Consider the following 19,116-nt stretch of genomic DNA (forward strand, 5'->3'; position numbering starts at 1 on the left):
ATAAGATCAAAATATAAGGGGGATAGAAGGGAAATGTTTATTTTACAGCTCTCTTTAGTGATGGGAATGGATGAGAATTACTCATAAGATTACTGGAGGTAAACAACTTTAGTGTGGTAAATGGGTGGTTTTCTTTCAATCCTGAGACTAAGGATAAATAAAAAAACGTGTTGCGTATTATTTTAAAGAAAACTTGCAAAGAAAAGCACTTTTATGCTTCTGAAGTACATATATGTTTTACAACCTGTCCTCTGGTGGAACTATTCAGATGCGGTGTCCAGTTTGGATGTGGGGTTTGGCTTTCCTGCAGACTGCATGTTGTTTCAGCTATGTTTTGCTGCAGCAAGATCACTAGCTCCCTTTTATCCTTTTGTCACTGGAGAACCTAGAGCTGTCTTCCCACACGTCTCCAGTCAGGGAGCAGGACAAGGGGCAGCAAATGCTGAGGTTTCATTTAAAGATCAAAACGGACCCTGAAGAGTTAGCACGTTCCAGCTGTTTCCTGAGGTGGCCACTTCCTCTGGGCTGCTGAATGGTCCAAGTGGGGCTGAGGAAGAACGAGCTCTTCCTCTTTTTGCATTATGTAGCTGGTGACTTTCTGAAACTTCTTGTAATTTAGCATCCTTTCTTCTGCAGAGTTTGGTTAAATTAGCTAAAGCATTGAAAGGCAGTTAAGAGGTGAGAAGTGGGATGACATATGGTGGAATAGCAGAGGCTTCCTTTTGGTGAGGAAAACAGGCTAAAAAGTCATTTACTCTGTCTTTTTTGTAGATGCATGTAAGACAAACGAATGTGAAAAGAGTTATTATGAGTTGAGATATATGGAGGAAGAGTTATTGTGCTAAAATAAAAGATGCTGGAAAATTTATGTAAGTCTTCAGTTTTGATAAAGGCCAAGTTATTGAGCAAAACTTGGCCAACACTTCAAATCTGCCACGGAGTTTCAAACCTCAGGTTTCAAATTATAAGCAAATCTGAACAAAACTTATTAAAATGCATCAAATTAAAGCATCTGCAGTGGATGCATCTAACACTAACAAAACTGCAGAACGGTAATTCAGACAGGACTTTGGATCATAGAGCAGTCTGTTGTTGCGGCAAGGCAACTCTCTCTCTCTCATAAGATCATTCATAAATTATTAAGAACTTTCTTAAAACTTATGCAGGCTGTTATTTTCCATTACTCCTATGGGAAGGCTGTTCCTTTGCTGCTTAGGAATCATTTGCTCGTAGTCAGCATGCATTTGTGGCCAGTTTTTCTGTGTGCCAACATTGTCCTTTAGTTTGAATTGTTTGCTTTCCTCTTTGGTGTTTTATGCTTGGTGGGTCTAAAGACAATCTTTCAACCTGTTTTGCCAAGCTAAACAAGTCGAGCGCACTAGTMTCCTTGAGAGCAGCTCTCCATTCACCCATCCTGCTAGCTGTCTCTGCAGCCTGTTAAGTCTTGAAGTCTTTCTCAATTTCGGAAGTTAAGTACTAAAATTGGTTCCAGCAATGTTCTTCCCTGTATTACAAGTTCCTTTTAAGCCTTTTCTTTATGGGAGAGTTTTGGCATTGTATCTATTGGTTGTAGAGGCTCAAGTGTGATTTTTGCCATAATCTCTTGAAGTGTTAGATGATACTGTGGTAAAGATGCTGCTGCACCATTAACATTGTTCCATAATTACCAGTTGTTCGGTGCTATTCTGCTGCATAATTCAGATGTAATATGAAACACCTTGGCTGTGTAAGTCTGCTGACTTGTTTCCTTAGCACAGTAAAGATTAATGCTGGTCTCTGTCTTTTCTGGCCCTTTCTTTAAGGAGTGATTTATTCTTCAAACTTTCCATGTAATGGGAAAGATCAAATTTGTTCAAGCTTCTTTTGTAGGGGCTTGGAGACATCTTCCCGTGTGCATCCACTGGTGTAGATGAGCGTACTCAGTTAGTGGTGGATGATGTGTTGATACACTGTGCTCTCTTCTTCCCCCTCTTGGCTCCTGTGGCTGTACCTTCTCTTCATCAAAAYGTTGGAGTAGAGCAGGGCTTCCTCTTGGGTGGGATCTATAGATGCTGGGAGAGGGATGTGCTGGAGAAAGGAGCATGTGAGATGAGACTAGGAGGGGCTTCCAAGTGCTGCCTAGTTTTACACTCCGGTATGTTCTTCTGTAATGCTTGCCTGCTTCAGCAGATAATCAGAGGAGTGGCTGACCTCAGGCTCTGAACATCCTGAGTGAGMAGGCCATTGTTTCTTTTACAAATAACATATACAAGGGAAAACTGGAATTTGCTGTGAAACTGTGTCAGAAAAGCTTCCGCTGCAAGAAGGAAATCTATCTTTTAATACCATACTGCTCACAAGAGAAGCGCTTTGACTTGCCTGTTCCTACATGGCTAGAATGTTGACATTTTGTGGCTTATTTGGGAATCAGAAAATTTCCAAATACAGTTAGTTTTCTTGTGCTGCAAAGCATGAGTTGCCCTGTTAACTGTTGAAGAGCATCTTGTTGACTTTTCTTGTATTCATTATGGTTTGTTCCTCCTGTTAGAGTACCTGAAAGAGGTTTCACAGTGTTAAAAAGCTTGACTAGAATGAGAGAAATCAGGAGGGTGATCCCAATTTTAAACATTGAACTTCATTCAGAGCTCCCCTAACACACAACAAAGAACAGGCAGTTCTTTGCCTGTAACGTTATTTTAGRAGGAGCCATTAAAAACCAAGAAACTTCCTGAGAATGCTGCTGAATGGAAGTAAYGGCACTATACTCTGAGCATCTCTAATGATGTTGATAATTCAACCAGATCTGAGCTGGAACAAATTTGTGTGTGTTTTGGATCTGAATGTCCTGAGGCTAATAGCAAGCTGTCACCTAGCTGTATGTATCCTTCCTAGAGGAAAACAAAATTGGTGAGACACTAATTTAAGGTTATTAATGATTTCAAGAGTCAGTTGGTGGCTGATCTTGCAAAGAGGATATAGGAATYGGGCATTAGACAATTGGAATAAAATTCAAGCAATATGTTGTAAGGCAATGAAAGAAAATGATGATGCCTCTAAGCTGTTATTGCTTTTAACTGATATTCATGACTTCAGGCCACGATAAYTTTCACCTATGATCCAGTCAGTGCCTTTGAGAATGTTTGCCAGCTCCTCTAAACTTCTCATTTACTACTTGTTCCAGTTTTTACCAATTCTGTGTGCACATGTAAGGATTCTCTGAGGAGGCAAGGCTTGACCAAATGAATTGCATGGTTTGTTCAGACTACTCTTTTTTTTAACTTTTTATTATCTGATTAAAAAACTTTACCAGTAAAAGTTGATTTGGTAARGTATGTTGTACAGTAATGTAATCAAATTCCTGTTGTAGGTGCTTRTAACAATGTTACAGACTAAAGTTGTTTCTGCCATCAAGGATATATTATTTCTATTGGCTTTATTATGTTAGCTGAAATAATTGACTCTCCTSTTCATCAAAGCAGGCATGTCTGTCAAATGCTAATACTCCCTTTTTTTCATTCATTAATAATAGGTACCTAGCAGGTGATGTTCAAGGAATGTTTATCAAATGTCTAAACACAAAAGTACCAACTTTACTGTTGAGTTTTTAGAGTTGCAGTAAAAGTAATAATTGATAGAAGTCTATAATTCTTAACTTCAGTTCCAAATTTTTTACTCCAGTGAGAAGCTGTCAGTAGTCTAGGAGCTGTTGCAGATTAGAGACTAACTTTTCATCTCTTTGTATTTCTGCTAGGAAGTTGTAGGATGATGATCAATAAATTATTTGAAGGTAAATATCCAGYAGTTAGCATGTTGCTACAGATTATAATCCAGTAGTCTACAATGCCTTGGCAGGTCCCTGATAAATCTTTCTAAAATTTTAATAATGATATCTATGGAATTTTTCTAATGTTTTTRGTTTTAAGGGATTATTGAGATGTGCCATTGAAGAAGAGTTGTTTTAGAGGTTTCCAAATCAGAAACAGTTCCTTTGATTAGCTTGCCTGTTTCTCTTCTCTTCCCACTTTCTCTTGAGTATTTTATTACTATGGGCAAATGGGGCAGCTCAAGTAAAGGGCTTTTTACTTTCATTGTACAGATCTAAAATCCAATTTCAGCAYCTGGCCAGCTTTTCAGATGGCTTTCCTGGGCTGTAAAACTTATGTTTAACATTTAGCTTAAAAGTCTGGATTCACTTCCGCAAATGTCATTGGAAAGGAAAGCTGTTCTTTACTGTGTTGCAGTTTCTTGAGAACCTCTTGCTGGAGAATGTTCATATGTTTTTTCAGGGTGATTGGATTTTTAATAACAGATGCTTGTAAGTCAGGAGAGATTATATTTCCAAATACTTTCTGTATTTAACAAAGACTATGTGTTTTGGATGAATAAAAATACCTGTACTCTAGTGCAGTTTTATGGTAGCAGTTTGACTGTACGACACTTGCAACTGCTGCGTCCTCCTTGTATAATGGATCACACAAGTATCTGTTCTTAGCTTCAACTTTTTTGATATTTTCTTTGTTCTCTCTGAATTTTGTTGATCATGCATTTTTTAATATGACAGAGATGATTTGCATAATTTCTTTCATGATAGCTTTTCTTTCCAATCAAGAGATGATGAAGTTAGCAAGTGTGGGAAGGATCTGAAAGTATCATGGAGTGATTTAGAAGATGTGGGAGGGAGAAAGTATTTGGAATAAACAGCAGGGTTTAAGTAGTGGGGGGGTTCAGGGGTGAACTGTGTAGGGAGGAGGCCGTGAAGAGCCCTGGGCCACTCCAAGCTGGCTCCTGCTGACTCCCAACACCTGTGTATATAACCTATTACGCCTGAAACTTCAACTGGTCAGAAGACCCTGTGGTGTCCCTGCTCAGGCATACCTGAGAAGGGCTGTTTTGCTCCTGAGGCAGAGGTAGGCAGGTTTTGAGGATGTGGGAGGGAACTCTTGAGAGTTTTGGGGAGGATAAGGACGGAGGTCATAGGATACAAGTCCGTGCAAAACCCATGGAAAAACTCTGGTCTGAGACCAGCTTCCARGTGTCTTCTGGTAGAATAATGCCCTTTAGTACCTGATAGATTTTTCAAGGGTAACCATCTTACAGCCTGGAATTTCAAGTGGTGTTTTATATCTATATGTTTTCTGAAGATCTAGAATTTTTCAAATAAAAATTGAGCAAGAAACTCAAGTTAGACATACACAATGTCACAGCTAAATTTTGGGTGTTTCACTGAAATTTGTGATTGTTTTCAGGTCAAATATCCTTTAGTTTCCAAACTTAGAGCAAATATACCTGCCAGCTTTTTAACGTCCTCCTTGTAATTAGATATAACATTTCTGTTTAGCAAGAAGCTTTTGCAGTAGTGGAAAGCACAATTATCCATTTAAGGACATGGGGAGTCAGGAGCTGAGTGAGGCAGAACTTTAAACAGAAAATTTCATTTTAACATGCAAAAAACCCTTTCAGTCTAGTGACGAGAGAGGGAGAGAGTGCTTTTGATGGTTGGGTAATTATAGGCAGGCACTCTACAAGTGTTCAAGGTCTAGCTATCCTTAATCAAAGCTGCTTTTTTTTTCTTTTTTTTTTTCCTCTTTTCCTTAAGATAAGGGATTAATTGCAATTGTATAACTAGTACTTTTGCTAAAATCTCAGTGTAGTTCTTTCATGATAGCTTTTCTTTCCAATTGCAATTTCTAAGTTTTTCAAATTTTAAGAATAATAGTAGGGTATTTAATTATGCAAATTTTTCTGTGATAGAATAACACTTAAAGGACCTATTAATTCCTCCTGAAAAGTATGGCATACAATCTGCTGGAAAGTTACAGCTTGATGACATACCTTTATTAATTGCTATTACTTGTAAAGCATAGAAAATAATTAAGTATTAATATTCCTTACTTCTGCACTGCTCTTACTCCGTCTGTCTTTGATTCTGTTACTTCCAGATATTTTTGAATAATTTTAGAGCTTTTGTTATGTGTGCAAATAAATTTTATAGAAAATAGTACATGTTTGCTTAGGTGAATAGTATTCTTTTTTTCCTGGCTTGGTTTTCATGGGAAAAAGTAATGAARTGCTTTTGAATCCTTCTAAAGCTTTGAATCACTAGCTTAAAGTGGTCATTTATTTTTTCACAAATTACCTCTTGTATTCCTGATGAGCACTTTAATCCATTATAAGTGTRCCACCAATATCAATTATGCTCTCTGAATCCGAGTTTTTTAATGAATCTCTTCACTTTATCTCCTGTTCTTTCTTAAAGTTTGTATTTTTTACGTGTCTCTTTCAGCTGAGAAGCTCTGCTTAGCAGATAGCTCTTAAACAGAGGAGAGGTTAAAGAAAATGTTTAAAACAAATCAAACAACTCTAGGTAACTGTTTTCGCTAGTTGTTTTTTTCTGTGTTAGTCAACATCATCTTTAATCTGTATGAGTTTCAGTAGTGCAAAAGCAAACAAAATTCATCCTAAACAACCTATTGTTCATGTTGTGGCTTAACTTAACATTTTATTCGAATCTTGCTCTTCATTAAGGCTTTTGAGATTGATAATACCTCTTCTCTTTAATGATTAATGAGGATAGATGAAATGTATAATATTTTTTCATAAACACAATTCTTGTGAGTAATTAGAGGTTAGTGTTGTAGCAGTTGCATAATTTTTATCCTCTATTTTCTCTGAAATGTGTCCCAGCAAACAATCTGTGATCAGCTTAAGTTTTCTATAAACATAACTCTTCCTTGAGTAAAGTTTTGTGTTGGTAAGCAAGCAAAAAAAAAAAAAGAAACAAACAGGTAATTCATGCTGATTTCATCACTGATAGTGTGCACAACATCTAGATTAAGAATTTGCTGAAATTTCTTTTAAGAAAAAAAAGTGTTTTTATACAAGTCTGACACTGTCTCCTATAACAACCTCATAGGTAAGCTCAGGAACTGTGGGTTAGATGAGTGGACAGTGAGGTGGATTGAGAACTCGCCGAAAGGCAGAGTTCAGAGGGTTGTGCTCAGTGGTGCAGAGTCTAGTTGGAGGCCTGTAGCTAGTGGTGTCCCCCAGGGCTCAGTACTGGGTCCAGTCTTGTTCAGCTTTTTCATCAATGGCCTGGATGAGGGGACAGAGTGCCTCCTCAGCAAGTTTGCTGATGATACCAGACTGGGAGGAGTGGCTGATACCCCAGAAGGCCGTGCTGCCATTCAGAGAGCCCTGGGCAGGCTGGAGAAATGGGTGGAGAGGAACCTCATGAAGTTCAACAGTGGTAAGTGCAGAGTCCTGCACCTAGGGAGGAATAACCRTGGCACCAGTAGAGGTTGGRGGTTGACCTRCTGGAGAGCAGCTCTGTGGAGAAGGACCTGGGAGTGCTGGTGGACATCAAGTTCACCATGAGCTATCAGCGTGCCCTTTTTGGCTGGGGCCAGTGGGCAGAGGGGAATCTCACAAAGTTCAACAAAGGAAAGTGCAAATGCAAAGTCCTGCTGAATGGTATCCTGAGGTGCATTAGAAAGAGTGTCATCAGCAGGTGGAGGGAGGTGATYCTCCCCTTCTGCTGATCACTGGTGAGGCGACATCTGGAGTACTGTGTCGTATTCTGGRCTCCCCAGTACRAGAGAGACATGGAACTACTGAAGTGAGGCCAGTGTAGGGCTATTAAGATGATAAAGGGACCCTTCATCGTAGGGGAGATGGGGAAGAGCATCTCCCCTATGAGAAAAGGCTGCGAGGGYTGGGCCTGTTCAACCTAGAGGAGAGAAGACTGAGAGGGGATCTTATCCATGTCTGCRGATACCTTAAGGGAGGGTGTCAAGGGGATAGKGTYGCACTCTCATCAGTGGTGCCCAGTGACAGCACAAGAGGCAGCAGGCASAAACTGAAACACAGGCAGTGCCACCTGAGTATGAGGAGGAATCTCTTTACTGTGAGGGTGATGGAGCACTGGAACAGGTTGTCCAGAGGGGGTTGTGGAGTCTCCTTCTCCGGAGCTATTCAAAACCTGCCTGGATGTGATGCTGTGCAGTGTGCTGCTGTAGGTGACCTTGCTTGAGCAGGGGGTTGGACCAGATGATCTCCAGAGATCCCTTCTAACCTCAACCATTCTGTGGAATATAGACATTGCTTGAAACCAAGTAGCTTTCATTCTGTCATTTACCACTGTTGAAAGTACATTTCCTAAGTAATTTATATGCCTCTGATTTAGAGGAGAGGGCATGAGATGAACAGGAGGGTTTAGGTGTTTTGTTCACTAGTTTTACCATCTGTTTTACTGCCTGTTCAAGGCCTGTTACTCTTGACTAGTATTTTCTTTATATAGATTTGGCTTTCAATTTTCCATTAGGTGGACTTTATAATGCAAGCTTTCTGATCATCTTACAGGAACTTCGAAGACTGTATTGTGCAGCAACACTTTTAGGTGGACTGTCTTGCTGATGAGCTGTGAAAACTGGCTATTTCTACTACTTCTGGCAGTTCTGGGACAGAGAAAGTTGGTTTTCTGCTTCTTGTCGTACTGGATCCCATGCAGTTACTTTGGAATAGCAGCTGACCCTATGAAATGCTGAGCTCTGCTGTGGTGGCTGTTAACAGGACTCTTGGTAGTGGGGAGGTGGGAGCACCCTTGGATTGGTAGGATGAGAGAGGTAAGTGGAAACATAAAGTTGAGGTGCCACTGTGTGGGAGAAGCCTTGGGCTACAGTTCTGGGGCTTAAGGAGCAGATGGAGAGGATGTAGATGGGCCTCGTTCTGCGCTTCTTGTTGCAGACTTGTCCAGACCTATGTTGGTGGTTCATAACACTGTGGGTAGCATCAAGATAAAAGGGGCTGGGAGTCCCTGATCTCACAGTATTTTGTCTCTGGGTAAATCCAGGCCCTCTATATAAGTAAACACAACTTTTCAGGATGTGTCAGTGGTCRTATACTTTTTGACATATGTGGCACTTTTTTTTAAAAAAAAAAACATTTCCACGCAGAAAGTCATCCGGAAGTCTTAAATTAATTCTGAAATATTCCAAGTGTGGAAATCTTGTTCACTTAAGAGTAACAGTGAGACAAAAGGAAATTATGGTGCAAGAGTGATACCACAAAAAAGCTTTGAAGTGCATCCCTGCTGACTGATGATCTAGCTTTCACAGAAGCTTTATGCAAATTACTTAAGTTCGGTAGATGTAAAGGAAATCTAAGTCTCTCGAGTCCTCAGTAATCACACCACAATAAGTAGCTATGGAAATGTCAATGCAGAATATGATTATAAWACAGTATTACTGTTGAGACATTATATATTTGCAAAATGAGACATTTGCATTTATGGCTCCCGAAACAACTACAACACTGGCCCTTTCTGAAAGGGCATAGTGTTGTTTGGCAGTGGTGTTTGTATACAAACAACAATTTAAATACATGTGCTATACATGTCTTCAGTAGTTGGTTTCTCTGCTGTCATGATTCTCTCTAAAACTCAAGTTGCTTTTTTAAGCAACAAGTTGCTCAGGAAAAGTGTTGGAAGGGTGCATTATCAGGTGCTTGCAGCGCTCTGCCTTGTTCTTTCGAGCACTCTGTCTTATGCCATTCCAGCCAGTGGGAGTTGTCCGTTGAATTAGATGAGAAGGCAGGATCAGGATCAAACCCTGAGTAATTAAAAAGAAAAAAAAAAAAACTACTGGACAGAATTTCTTTTCAGCTTGGTGAACAAAGAATCATCTGAAGTGGAAGTGGTGTCCCAAATCCGGGTTCTGTTACCTGCTCTGCAGGCAATCAGTAGACACACAGGGTCGAGATACTTGTTTCATTTCTGCGCAGAGATCAGGGCTAGGTGGTAGATCCACAAAGCTAGCACACCTTCTCCCCCTCATTCTATATTTATACACGCTTTTCAGAGAGTACTTTATACAAATTTTTCTACTGGCTGCAGTCCCATTACATCAGGTATTTGCTCTGCGTTTGCACTTTAACATTCCTGTTAATTAGCAWAGGARGCGGRGAAGAGACGGTAACATCATCACCRTGTCATTTCCATCTCATTATTCATTTGGGRGTGTGTAGTTTARTATGTTCATTAAGACTTATTAACCTGAGGTCACTGCTGGGTTATTCTGTTTTTGTCTTGCCTACCTCTCACGTTCTTCAAAGTGCTGTTGTTTTATCAAGGTTATTYGGCCGGAGCTGGTTATCCCTYGCAGTACTGTTTTTCTCTCTCTCGTCCTTGAGTCTTGTTAACTATTTGTAGAGTTTTTCTCATAGCATTGCTCCAGCAGAAGAGTGAGAACGSACAAAAGTTAACCTGAAGTGGATTGTTGCAAATGAAAAGAAAACTGATAATATATATCATACAAACATGTTAAACAATGACGTTGAACATAGTGAATAGTAAGAATTTAACTAGGAAAGGATATGCTGAGATGCTTAATTAAATGCTCTGTTTCCCTTTTTAATAACTTGCCAGCTTTCTCCTTGCACATCCAAGATGTGTGGATMAATCTTTTGGGATTGAATCTGGAATTTATTTTGCTCGGAAGCTGGGAAGACTTACTGAGAGTACTCTTTTATTGTTATCTTGGTTTTCTCATTAATCCTCTTTTGTCTTCATTGTTCAGTTCCTTCTCTGTCTTACAGATCTCTGCATCCTTCCCTTTTCTCTATTTTGAAAGATTTCGTAAAAAAATCCRTTTTAGAATATCTCTGTATAGAATTCTGTAATAGGAAATTGTCAGCCTTGGGAATTTTAAAAAGCTTGCTATTTGCAGACTGCTATTTTGTGACTATTAAAGTGCACAGAGGGGATTGGCTTTGTTATYCTGTGCTGCAGAATGATTCCTAGAGCACCTTAGTCCCATTGGGCACTACTAGAATTTACATGCACTGGACAGCTTTTGAGTTACAAGAGAACCTAGGCSGTAGAAAAGAAAACACGACTTGCAAAGAAGTAAAATCTTAATGGAGTTAAACCCTTAATTGTACCTTTTTCATTCAAGCCATAAAATATTACGGATTTGAGTCAAAATTATGGATAATGTCTGCTTAATCTGGAGCATATCCCTTTGTGAATTTTACGATTACAAGGGCCAGAACTCACCATGTCCCGTGGTATGTAATTGCCATGGTTTGTTAACAGCTGTTTACTTGGTGATATCATGGGTTCCCTCTCGTGAACCATATAACACTTGCTGTATAGCTTTTTCTTTGGTCTGTATCTGTCTTTCAGTCTTGAAATGCATCCTTTGATACCTAATCTGATGCTGATTCTTTCATGCAGAATTCTTCCTTATCTAGGTTCCTATAGACTATGAGCATGTTATATCTCTTTATTTACCCAAGAAATAATAACTACCTGCATTGTTCCCTTGTGAAAACTGCTGAAGCTAGTTTTTACTTTGTTTTTTTTTTYMWYYTTTTTTTTTAAGAAAASGTCACATTTATACTTCTCCCAAGCCCTGTATGCAGAGATGCTGTATAACTAGTAAATACAATTATTTTATTGTATGCTGCATCTTAGGCATATGTGACATCTAGTGATTAGGTTTATGCAGTAAAGCTGTCCATACTGGGGAATGATCCCCTGCCCTTTTGTCAAGAAGTGCTGAGAGCCTCTTGTTTGTGCTGGCCTGAGCTAGTTTCCTCCACAGTGWTCCAGTTGTTTCTGTTCTTTGCAGTATTTGGAGCAGCTCTGAAGTTTGTACATGTTCTGCAGGACTTTGTGCTCTCTTCCATAGCTCTCTTGCATGCACAGCATGTGACCAGCTGCACAGGGCAGGATCCATAGTTGGGTCTGCTCCATGTCCATGCTGGCAACCTCTGTTGGCCACTTACGATCTCCATGTGATACCCAATACATGTTTATTTAAAGGCAGTGGGGRTCAGTGATGATGAGGGATACCTCCTGGTCTTGTCTGACAAAGTATGCCAGGAAGGATGCGTGTCCTATCCTGGAGTACACTGTGATTGTGTGAGTCCCTCCGGCGTAGTGCTGGAAGTCTGAAGGTGGAGCAGTTCAGCTGGTTACTCCATCCTGGGTATTGGGTATGGTCCTTGCAGCAGATTTTCCTAATGCGCTCTGTGCTTTGAAAGCCTGTGTGGACTCGATTAGTTTGCTGCAGTTCTTAGTTGGGAGCAAGGTGGATATGAAGTGTGAGTGAATAGGATGGGTGAATGCCCAGTTTCGCTACTTGGTGCTGTTTTTATTCAGTGGTATAGATGCAGCTGGTAAAGACATGATACTGCTCTGGGAAGATGATGAGCTTGAAAGGCTTAATGTGCTGGACAGGATCACTATGTCCTGTCTGACTGATACCTGCTCTTTTGTATCCTGGCAGGTTGTTCAGGAACTTGGAGCTGGGTTTGGTTTCTAGCTTAACCACTATCATTCTGGGGGGCAGTGGAGTGTCACTTACCCCTTAGGTTTCAGTTTACCCTGTCTTAAGACAAGCTTAATGATATTGACCTCTGTAGAGCACTCTCAGAGCTACTGCTAGAAGGCACTGTTTAAAGGTAAGGTATTACAAGAGAGGATGTGACAGCCCAGAGAATCTGTGCAGTTAACRCAGGTGGATGGTTTCAAGTTCTTATGTAACTGGGTTACTGTGGTTTTACTGTGTTAGAGGTAAATACTAAAGCATTCTACTTGCAAAAACGATTAGCCTTGCTCTGTTTTGTGAGAGATAATGTTGCTGATGATTCCAGAAAGCGTTACTTAACTATCACCTGTTCTTCAGGGGACTTTAGATACTGGTATTGATCTTGATCCCTCCTTGTTCTGCCTTGTAGCATAACAGTTTTTGGTGTTTGACCTTTTATGCATCTCAGATTTGTTACTGGTAAGTGAYGTGTTGACAGCATGAAGAGAGTCAGACTTGGCGGCATCTTCTGAATTTAGGTATTTCTAAAATTTCAATGGACTGGATTTGATGACTGGAAGGGACTCTTCTACCTCATCAGCTCTACATTCTTGTGGTTAAGAACATCAACTGGTTGTTACTTCAAATAGACAGTACCGTAAAGTGCCAGTACGGGTTAGTTCAAATGGAAAATATCCCCGTATTAAGTGAAATGAGATGAGGTAAGGGAGAGAGAATGAGGAAAATAATAATTAGCTAAAAGCCTTCTTGTAGCCCTGTTTCTTTAAAATTCCTTGAGATGGAGTTTTCAGCAAGAGAGTGGAAGAATAGGAAAGTGCCGGTGCAGTGGAGAGAAGTTATATAAGTGAGAAGAGAAGATAAAAGGGAATGAGAAGGGCTGAAATCAGGATCACAGAATCAGTGAGGTTGGAAGGGACCTCTGGAGATCATCTARKCCAACCTCCCTGCTCAGCRGGGTCACCTAGAGCATGTTAGACAGGGTTGCATCCAGGCAGGCCTTGAAGATCTCCAGAGAAGGAGACTCCACAACCTCTCTGGGCAACCTGGTCCAGTGCTCTGTCACTCTCATAGTGTGRAAATCCTCCATTATGGAGTATTACACTATCTGTGCTGTTCCATGGTTGTCTGATCTAAGAGTAATTTGCTTCAGGAGGTTAGTAAGACAGGAAAAATCCTTGCCTGTATYCTTTCTCCTTTCAGTGCAAAGAAGGAAAGCTCGTGTAGGTAGGCTTTGCATAGCGTTTCCTTGTTGGTTCAAGTCTTACAGTAGTTAGGTAGCGGCCCATGAAAAGTTGATGTGGCAGGCTGCATGTTTCTTTCCAAAATCAGAATTGAAGCATRCTGATAGAAACTCATGGGAGCTGAGAAGCAGTCTCCTGGCAAAGCAGTGAGGTTATTGCTCGGTAGGTGGTGATCAGGAATTTGCCTGTACGCGAGGCAGGGCTCTGCACTCCTGCTGGGCTCAGCATCCATGGGCRTCGTGCTGCCATGCACAGAAAGGGCAGTTTGCCTTTATGCTGTTTTTGGTTCCTGTTTCATCCCTGAAAGTTGCTCACTGTGTTCTGGGGCTCCTGAGGAGGTCAGCAATAGCTTCAGACCTATGATGAGCAGCAGGTGTGTTTGACATCAGGGACTTCAAGGAGTTGATCTCCCTGCTTGGTGACATGGGCTCCAGTTTCAGAGTGGTGCTTGCAGGCTGTGCGTGCTGGGCCTGTGCTTGAAGACTGCGAGGTACCATGGTGCTTGGACTTTTCCGTTCAGGGACCTTACATGTGCTAAGGATACTGTGGGTGGATTCTTTTATTCACTCGGAAACATTTACGTATTTTTAGCATAATTTCCTAGCAGTGCAGTTGAAATGAGTTATGTCCTTAATCATGAGGAAGTCAGGAGTGATTCATTGTTCTTGTCAGGAAAACCAAGAAGTAAAATCTCTGGGGAACAGAGTAAGTTAAATTGTTGAATGCCTTTTGAGTGATTTCTGTTCAGAAAAGGTTGTGATGAGACTTTTTTTTTCTTTCTACAGCAATGCTGAGTGACAATAACAGTGTGAAGTTAAAAAGTGATTGTTCACCTCCTGTGCAATGGTATAAGACAGCTGCACACGAAGATGAAAAGACCAAGCTGGTTTTTAAAAGGTACTCCCAAGTAAGTGTCATTGTCATGGTAATTCAAAGGGCAGTTGCTCTCTCCCTAGTCTGGGCAGTAAAAGAAGAGGATGGAGAAAACAAGAGGTGGGATTTCTACAGCAACTGAATGGAAGGTTAGGCACCCAGTTTCATTGAGGCAGCTAAAATTTTGAGGAGCCAGTATTCCCCAGGTAATGTGAGATTCCAGTACTTTGCTCACAAGTACTTCAGATCAGTAGAGATGCCAAGGAATCAATGGTCTGATGACTGAACATAAAGGGCGATGGAAGTTTATTGGTTATTTTTTGGAAGAGGAAGGGGAGCATGTCACCTCACAGTTCATTCCTTTATGAAGACTCTTTCTTCCAGGATGTTACATCATAAAATGTTTGTTACTCTAAACTACATGCAACAGAGTATGCAAGTATACATCCAAATCACATTTAAAACCAGTATCTCACTACTACGATACTTCTCTGTGATTTGAATTTTTAGATTTTAAAGCTAAAAAAGCTAAAAGCTATAAAAATACAAAGAAAAACAAACAACCCCCCCCCCAAACTTCAAACTGGTGGATTCACTGGTATTTTGAGCACCTGTATCATGCAGTCTTGGCTTAGTCTAGAGATAATTTGTTAAACCTCTGTAGRGTAAAAGCAGCTTCATTCATCTGTGTTTCCCCTATTTCTGCTAGGTCAGCTGATTTTTTCAGGAGTACTGAAACTTAGAGATTGTCTGTATGATAATGTGATTTAGTGTGTGGGTCATGCATTTGAGAAGTTGAAGAATATGGTCGAGATTGGCCACAAGAGCTTTTTAAAAATCTATAAAATTGTATCAAGTTCACCCGAGTGAATTTCAAGAAGTACCAAACACTTGGTAGCTTGTGTATTTTTAAGACATTGAAATACATATCCAGTCCTTAGAAAATCATAGGAAATACTTAAAAATCCAATATGAAAAGCAATAATAAAGCTCAAACTTATGTATGCTGAGTGCAGTCACAACTCTGACCACATAGACATGTAATATTTGCAAAGCAGTTTAGACAGGAAATAAGCCAACTGAATATTTGGAGATAAATAGCGAGATTCCTTTGTAATGAGAAATAAGCAGATCACAAGTGTGGGTAACTTACATTATTCAATTTTAAAGGATTATTTTTTCTTCCAAGTGTTTTGAGAATATAAGTAAATAAATTAGACTTCTTGATATAAACTTGAGCATCTATATCTGCATTCTGGCCTCCAAGTGAGCTAAAAGCTTTGCATGAGCCAAAATCTTACAAGCTGAGATTCTGTCCTTTTTGTTATTGTTGCTTTTACTTGCATGAAAGTCTGTATTTCAGAATAGAATTGTCCTTTGAAACTGGTAAAAACAGTCATTTTTTGGTTCCTTTGTAAGGAGAGCTGTTGACACATAAGAGCCATATTTAAAGTGTATGGTGCAGGTATAGAATTGTATAAAATCAAAGTGTCAGTTTATGGCAGTTTCCATAGCGAAGCATCTCTTTAGGTTAGCAGATTCCTGCAGGTATCTCTTGAAGAGTTTTGAAAAGTTTGCAGCACACTGTGCTATAGGTTTTATTGGTTTGAACTGAATGCACATGTCTTTGAAGTTCTTGAATTGTTTTAAATTTGTTTAAAAATACCTCATTTAGCAGCAGGTTAACTGCTGTAAATACAGGGTTTCTTTTTCCGCTGTCCAATTCCTTACACCCGCCTATTTGTTTCTAGACTTTTTGTACTATTTGTGGTTGGAGGGTGCTTCCTTTATATCCTCAAACTACATTTTGGCCCTGAAGAATGTGACAGAACAAAAATGCCGTATGTGGACCTCGATCGTGTAAAGGTTTGGTGTTTTTTACTTGATTAAAATTTTTAATGCACAATACAAGAGTTATAAGGATCTGTAAGGAAGGAGTCGAATGATGAAATAATCCTGTGAAGGCAAATATATTATGCTTCATTTTGTCCTGTAGAACCTCTGTGTGGGGTTCTTGTGGAAGGGTGATGGTGAGAAGTGCACAGAGATGAAAACAAGATGGCAACATGGCTGTTAAGAATAACATTTGAAATGAACATGTCATTATGGCTTTTTTTATTGTGAGAGACAACGCAAAGTTGAGAGACTTGCAAAGTCCAGCCAAGGCTGCTGTTCCCTCAGCACAGGACCTCCCTGGCAGGGTGTTCCAGTGCAAGTGGAGGGGTTACCTGGTTGCTACTGCGTGAATGCTACAAGGAAGAGAAAACTGAAGATGTGGTCCCAAAGACCAGCTTTACCTGTACTTTTAACTGGCACCACGTTTTAAGGAGTGATCTTGGCATACTCGTGCCTCGTTATTTTCCCACTGTGTCAATGCAAATGTTCTTGTGATCAGAAAATCAATGTGAATGAAAAGACAGACATGTTGTGGGGGGAGATGAYCCCATTCCCAACCCCAAACTTTATTTTACTCCAAACCAGTTTCCCAGACTGATCTATCTTACCTTGTTTGGAAGCATGGGGTAAATGTTGTGTAGGCAGGTGTAGCTCAGTGGGTTTTTTGTTTTTTTTTTGTTTTTTTTTTTCTTAAAAAATTTTTTTTTAATAGCAGATACTTGCTTCAACTATATTTTTGCATATGGTTTTTAAATTTGTGCAAGAGAAGGCTGTAAGACTTTCTATATTTTTTGCTGCCATTTCTCTGTCTTTTCCTACTTACCTGTTTGCTCTTTCTCATGCTTCACTTTGAGTTTCTGTCCTTGAACGTCTCAATACCAAGACACATCTTTTGAGAGGAAGCCTTGATTTATGATGGTCCCATCTCAGCTTCACTGCATGTGCATCCTCTCCCCACCCATCTCCTTCAGTGCATTTTTTTTTTCCATTCTGAGCCTCTTTGCCTCCCTTTTCCTTCTCATTTGACTTACTGCTTTTGTAAGTAACTTGCTGTCAAAATGCATCATAAAGCTGTTCAGTCACGCTTAGCCCAGGGAAAAAGCATGGTGTTCRTATACCCAGGCTTCCTGAGGCCTTTGTCATAGTGGCAGAGGCAGTTCTGTAGAAGTTGTCTTTAAAAAAACCAAAAACCCCCTCACTGCAGTATCCCTCCAAAGCCACGTTTCACACACCCAGTTATACACTCCCCTTCCCTTAACAGGACAGGAAGAGAACTGAGTGAGCACAAGATTTGAGTTTTYACTCTATCAGCCTTTTGCTCTCTAATGTTTCTTGATTAAAGTRGAGGAAAGATGAGCAGAATCACACTGAGGGGAAAGAACATGCAAGCAGATTTTTTTTGAGTGATAAAAGTAGTACCTCGCTATTTATTTTCTTCTTTACTTCAGGTACCAACTTGCCACTACARATTTGTAAAAAACACACATGAACAGCTTTTTCTATGGAGATGGATCAATGTGTAATTTGCATGAATAGATTCAGCTGTAACATGATACAGTACGGTAGTCTTTTATTKTGGTGACTTATATTTGAAAGAGGACTTGAAACCCCTCCCCAATTCTTCTTAATGTTGTGTTTACTCATTAAAAATACTGCTTTAGGAGTACTTTTAGAAAAAGTAAACAACTCTAGCATGCCATTTCACACAACTTTTTCCCCAGCTGACACATCTGGTGAAAGCCACTGCAGTCAGAACTCAGGTTGCACATTTGAACAGAGATCTAGAATTCCTCTTGCTGTCTTCCTGCTAAATTAGATAGGTAACAGTAATTCAGGTAACAGTAATTCAGATTTTTCATTTGTTTTTATAAGTAGCAGTACAAAATTTCTCAAACTGCTGATGAGGCAGGTCTTTCCTATAAAAAGGATATCAATTTACTTATCTTTCTGCTTAACTAAATCTGTTATCTAGAAAAGTTCATGCCCAGACTTAAATGACTAGATGGAGAGGCATTCAGTTGCAGATTTTCACTCTGCACTGGCAAGTATCTTGTTATAGGAGAATGCTTTAAAACATTCWGGGTTTCTTGGTTTAAGCTTTCTTTTTAAAAGCCTGTGTTTGCTRAAGTGGTAGAGGTCACCTGGTGGGTTGCTTTGGGAGAGCTATTTCTGTTACCGAAACTAGCTTTCCTCACTGAAATCTTGTGTGTTTTGTTTTAGAGAGCACAACAATATGCCAGCGCTGTGCTGCAGGGACAGTGCCGACCTTCTTATGCAAAGAAGGAAATGGGAAAGTTATTTGCAGAGAAATACAGCATGGACATATCTCCTTTTGTAAGAAAAAATGTAAATGAAGATGAAGCTTTATTTAAATATGAACCTCCCTTTGGATTTCACAAGTTCTTTGATAAGCTTCAAAATCTCCTTGAACTCTTACCTGAGCATGATTTGCCAGAAGATTTGAAGTCAAAACACTGTAAACGCTGTGTTGTTATTGGCAGTGGCGGAATCCTTCATGGCTCAGAGCTGGGTCACTTATTGAATCAGTTTGATATTGTTATAAGGTACATATTTTCCTTTTTACTTAAGGATTCAAACTACTTCAGTTTTGCTTTGTGAGCAGGCGTGTTTTATAAGGGGAAAGCATCTCCAACTTATGCAACTTGCAAGAGGTTCTTTTTTTTAAAGTTCTTGTGTGAAATTTACTTGTGACTTGATAGGATTCAAGATCTGAGAAGCAAAATAATGCATTGTCACATTCAGAAGGCAAGAATTCAGTGTAATTTATTTGTAGGCTT

General features: G+C 39.8%; 1 protein-coding gene across 3 annotated transcripts in view; it reads left to right on the plus strand.

The window, feature by feature from the left end:
* The window catches only part of ST3GAL5 (ST3 beta-galactoside alpha-2,3-sialyltransferase 5), a 29,647-nt gene that overhangs the window by 2,409 nt on the left and 8,122 nt on the right, over positions 1-19,116 (plus strand). The window contains exons 1-4 of one of the 3 annotated variants that reach the window (XM_085314702.1): positions 8,369-8,600; positions 14,335-14,456; positions 16,174-16,288; positions 18,539-18,882. In XM_085314702.1, coding sequence (XP_085170828.1) covers positions 14,419-14,456; positions 16,174-16,288; positions 18,539-18,882 — 497 coding nt within the window. In that variant the 5' untranslated portion in view covers positions 8,369-8,600; positions 14,335-14,418. Of the gene's footprint in view, positions 1-8,368; positions 8,601-14,334; positions 14,457-16,173; positions 16,289-18,538; positions 18,883-19,116 lie in introns of those variants that run through there. The other 2 variants (XM_085314701.1, XM_085314703.1) reach the window with 2 other exon arrangements.

Source organism: Rhea americana, unplaced genomic scaffold, assembly GCF_003343005.1.
Source record: "Rhea americana isolate MKP2758 unplaced genomic scaffold, rheAme1 scaffold_41, whole genome shotgun sequence".
Lineage (NCBI taxonomy): Eukaryota > Metazoa > Chordata > Aves > Rheiformes > Rheidae > Rhea > Rhea americana.